This window comes from Dendroctonus ponderosae, unplaced genomic scaffold (genome assembly GCF_020466585.1).
Source record: "Dendroctonus ponderosae isolate FM_Combo_2020 unplaced genomic scaffold, Dpon_F_20191213v2 Dpon_F_20191213_12, whole genome shotgun sequence".
NCBI lineage: Eukaryota > Metazoa > Arthropoda > Insecta > Coleoptera > Curculionidae > Dendroctonus > Dendroctonus ponderosae.
Window position 1 is genome coordinate 2,287,033 of NW_026017316.1, and position 4,490 is coordinate 2,291,522.

At 57.6% G+C, this 4,490-nt stretch overlaps 2 protein-coding genes across 2 annotated transcripts in view; both read left to right on the forward strand.

Moving 5' to 3' along the window:
- Positions 1-597: 597 nt before the first annotated feature.
- Positions 598-2,272, forward strand: LOC125503120 (facilitated trehalose transporter Tret1-like). The gene is made up of 2 exons (XM_048663053.1): positions 598-848; positions 915-2,272. The coding sequence occupies exons 1-2, from the start codon at positions 794-796 to the stop codon at positions 2,261-2,263; spliced, it is 1,404 nt and encodes a 467-aa protein (XP_048519010.1). The 5' UTR covers positions 598-793; the 3' UTR covers positions 2,264-2,272.
- A 503-nt stretch (positions 2,273-2,775) lies between these two features.
- The window catches only part of LOC109540606 (facilitated trehalose transporter Tret1-like), a 16,233-nt gene continuing 14,518 nt past the window's right edge, over positions 2,776-4,490 (forward strand). Inside the window, exons 1-2 of the mRNA XM_048663051.1 lie at positions 2,776-2,848; positions 2,908-3,014. The gene's annotated coding sequence lies outside the window, so the exon portion shown is untranslated. The remainder of the gene's footprint in view (positions 2,849-2,907; positions 3,015-4,490) is intronic.

Here is a 4,490-nt window from a genome sequence, read left to right on the forward strand (position 1 = left end):
CCAGTTCCCAAGGGTTCATAGCGGAGGCTTTGTGCTCTCGGGTGGTACCGTGGGGAACCCGGCGGTCGCCCCCGTTGGGGCTCCCCTGGAGGTTGAATGTTCACCGGCCGAAAAATCGCCGAAAAAGGCCGCAGAACCATCCTCTAAGGTTTCATTGGGATGTGAAAGTGGTACCAGAAGGACCCGATCAAAACGCATCGCGCAAAAATCGGCCGGCAATCATGCAATCGAGGTATTTATGGGGGGATTAGGCATCGGTGCCGAGTCCAGCGGCTGCGAAGCCCCCTTAAGCCTCTGGAGCCCCGTAAGCCGCGCCACAATGGCCCCTTAATCCCCGCAAAAGCGTGCAATTCTCTAATCAGCTCGGGCAGGCGTGACCGAATCGTGACCATAAAAAGCGTGAGCCTGCACGGTTCTGGTCATCAAATTGTTGGTTGAGTTTCTTTTGTGGGCGCATCCACCATACTGGCCAGAGGGGGGTGGTGGTTGAAAGGTCGGAACTGTTGACTAGTTGAGGCAGTTGTGTTTTGCCCCGCCAGGCGAGTTTTTGCATGGGGCGCATTCGCCATTTCGTCTGCCAGTGGGGCCCCGGGGCCCACAGTGGTAGACGAAGGACTCAGCCAATGCCAACTGCACACGCCACCAACAGGCCAATTAACACGCAAAGGCAAATAAGTGTTAATCAATTGTTTTTCCTATTCGCACAAGCAGCTTTGATTAGAAGCCCATAGTTTGTGCAGCGATTAGATCGTGGTGCAAAACAGCAAAACCGGTAGGTTCCAGGCGGCAGTCGATGGAACCGATCACGTGGAAGCAGGTGCTGCCCCAAGTGGTGGCCACGTTGCTCGGTAAGTAGTGGAGGGGGGCGTAGGCCCCAGAGGCGCCCAGCGACTGAAGGCGCCCCCTGCTTGTAGGCACCCAGATGGCCGTCTCCGACGGGATGACGTACGGCTGGACGTCCCCCATGATCCCCTACCTGCAGAGCAACGCCTCCCACATCCCCGACGTGAGCGCCGCCGCCACCGATTGGCTGGAGACGATCGTGCTGATGGGGGCGGTCACCGGCCTCCCGTTCACCATCCTGGGCGTGAACCGCCTGGGGCGGCGCAAGTGCATGATCCTGTCGGCGCTGATTGGCTGCGCCTGCTGGACGGCGCTGCTCGCCACCAGCAGCCTGGCGGCGGTGTTCGCCGCCCGCTTCTTCAGCGGCATGGCGGGCGACATGTGCTTCGTCGCCGCCCCCATGTACATTGCCGAGATCGCCGACCATCGCATCCGCGGCTTTCTGTCGGCCATGATCTACCTGATGATGCTGGTGGGGATGCTGCTGGTCTACACGGTGGGGGCGCTCGCCCCCTACGCGTGGGTGCCGATCATCGGGATCGGGCTGACCGCCTGCCAGGTGTGCCTGTTTCCGCTCATGCCCGAGTCGCCCTACTATCTGGTGTATGTGGGGCGGGACGAGGAGGCGCGCCGCAGTCTCRRGCGGCTGAGGGGCGGCGCCGCCCCCGTGGACGCCGAGATGCTGGAGATCCAGGAGGCGGTGCGCCGCCAGCGGCTGGAGACGGGGCGGCTGCAGGACCTGCTGCTGATCGACAGCAACCGCAAGGCGCTGCTGATCATGCTGATCCTCAACGGGATGCAGCACTTCGTCGGCATCAGTGTGATCTTCATGAACCTGCACGTGATCCTGAATGAGGCCGGCTCGGCCTACTTGCCCACATCGACCGCCGCCATCGTGTTCGCCGTCATCATGCTGGGCGCCGCCACGATCGCGTCGGCCGTCATTGACAAGTTTGGCAGGAAGGTGCTGCTCGAGCTCTCCAGCCTCCTCACCGGGCTCGTGCTCGTCGTCATCGCCATCTATTTCCACTTGAAGAACCTGCACTATGACGTGGTGGCGGTCAGCTGGATCCCGGCAGGGGGCGTGATGGTCTACGCGGCCACCTTCAAGATCGGCCTCGGATTGGTGCCGATCGTGGTGACGGCCGAGATCTTCCCCACCACCATCAAGGCGATCGGGATGACCATCGCCGACGTCATCTACGTGCTGGCGTCGATCATCTCGATTTTCGTCTACAGCGCCCTCTTTCGCACGTTTGGCATGCACGCGCCCTTCTACCTGTTCGCCGTCAGCAGCCTGTGCACCACTGGGTTTGTGCACTTTTTCGTGCCCGAAACCAAGGGGAAGACGCTGGACGAGATCCAGCTGATGCTGAAGGGCCACAAGCCCGCCGAAGTCGCCACGGTTAATAAATATTGATAAATTTGGGACGTTTTGCTGCTATTGGCAATGCCGCGCGGCGGCAACGCCGCCCACCACCCCCCTCTGCGCTAGCGCCAGCCGGCCCGAGATGGCGCCATGGGCTGCGCACGGAAAACCCCCCGATTATCCCTCTGTGAGTAGTGAGGGGGCCGTGCGGCCCCCCTGGGGCGCCAGCCACCCTCCCCAACTACTCGCAAAAAGCGCTCCCTGGGGGGCCGGCCCCCCAGGGGCCCCTGCCTGTCCAAAGCAGCCGGGCGGAGCCGCCGGCTTTACCTTCACGCTCCGCTCCAGTACTTCCATGGCCTCGCCCAGATGGCGCTGCCCAGCCCAAATTTCCGAATTACGCCTTAATTCGGGCAGCTTTGCGGGCTGGGGCCCCTTCAGGGACCCCCTAGGCGCCAGGCCTTGCCCCCCCACAACTATCGCCGGGGCACAGCCCCGGGGGCGCCAGCTTTGCCCGAAATAGCCGGGCGGAGCCGCCGGCTTTACTGCACGGTCCGCTCCCCACCCCCAATCGCTCGTCTTTTGTTTTGAGTCGAAGCGTCGTTTGTGTTGCCATATGCAGTTTTCCGCGTGTTTTCGGTGCTTTTTCCCCGGAAAATCATGGGTTTTTCCATTAAAGCAGTGTTTTTTGTTTATAGTTGTGGTGGCTGGACGCGTTGGTGAACGAAAGTCCGCGATCGATCGCCGGCAGGAGGAAATGGTGAAGCCGCGCCGCCTGCAGGCCCCCCGCCAGCCAGTTTGCAAGGTTAGAACATCAATGAAACTGTGGGGGCTTCGCCAGACTTTTGTGGACAGGTGCCCCTTTGGGGCCCCCGTGAGTGATTTGTTCGGTTGTCCTTGGTTTGCCCTAAAGAACATAAAGAACGCATGAACGAGTCGATCGGGGGCCCTAACGGGCGTCTTTTTCGTTCAAAGTTGATTAGTTCACTGCACATGTTGTAGTTTATGCGTTTTCCAGCGCTTTTTCTTAGTGACTTTTTTGGTGAAAACGCTATTTTCCACTGCTAAACTTCGCCAAATGTCCATGACGGAACGGCCAGGCGCCATGTTGACGCGTAGGGGCGTGCGCCGTAATGCATGTTGCCACGTTGACGTGGAAACAGCAATTCTCCTTATTGATGGGCCAGAGCCGATAGAGACCAGTCGGGAACGTAGCTTTTTGATATTAAGGGGCAAGTTTTGGTCGATTTTGCGGCTTTAGGGGCCCAATAACGGCAAGTTGCGAACACAGCCTTTTGGCCTCGGATTGTTTTCCGGGTGTATGCCGCCACAAGCGTAGGTTGCGGTTTATCGACCCGGATTCGCCGAAAAGCCCACCTGCTGCGTTCCAAATTGACATCGATTTGCGTCCGCGTTTCGAGTAACTGCGGCATTTTCCCTTGTTGTTTGCTTAAACGAGAAAATTTCTTCATGCAACGCCGGGTTTATCAGTTGAAAAATTCGCGCGCGCGTATGTTTATTTTTCGAACTGCGGCAACTGCAGACTACGAACGGCCAACAGCACCAACTGTAGAGTTTTTTTTAGAGAAATTTTCTCGTTTTAAACCCGAAAATAAAAACTTCCTGATAATCCACGCGTTTTATTTGTTGGCCCGCAGTCAATCCTGCAGCCTTAACCGCGCAATTTCCTGTTTGCCAACCGTACTGACTCGCTAATCCCGCGCTAAGGCGCAGCAAATCGCGCCGGATTACGCGCGGATTGGCAATGTTTGCGCCGCTGCTCGGTTGTTTCAATGACTTGTCACTATGGCGACGCAGCATGCGCTCGTTTCCCGTTTTCCGTTTCCGTTTCCCGTTTTTGTCCGCCATCTTTCCAAAAAGATCCTCTTTCCTTCATTGGCTAATGGTTAAATCGCCAACTGCACGAACGACGTCGCCGGCGCAATAAAAATTGGTTAATCACCAACGGCACGGAAACGACGAACTTCATGCAACGCCGGGTTTATAAGTTGAAACATGCGCACGCGTGTGTTTATTTTACGAACTGCGGCAACTGCAGACTACGAACGGCCAACGGCATCAACTGCAGAGTTTCTAGATCCAGTTTAAAACACTAGCGAGGCAAAAGGCGACTCTAACTCGCAATCGGAAGACAAAGCAATGGAAATCTGGAACGCAACTGGCTCGTTTTCGGTCACTTGCAGTCGATCGACTGGTGCTGCGTTCGCAAATCCCGCAAAAGCGACCAAATTTTCTCGTTTTCATCCCTGAACGTGGCTGG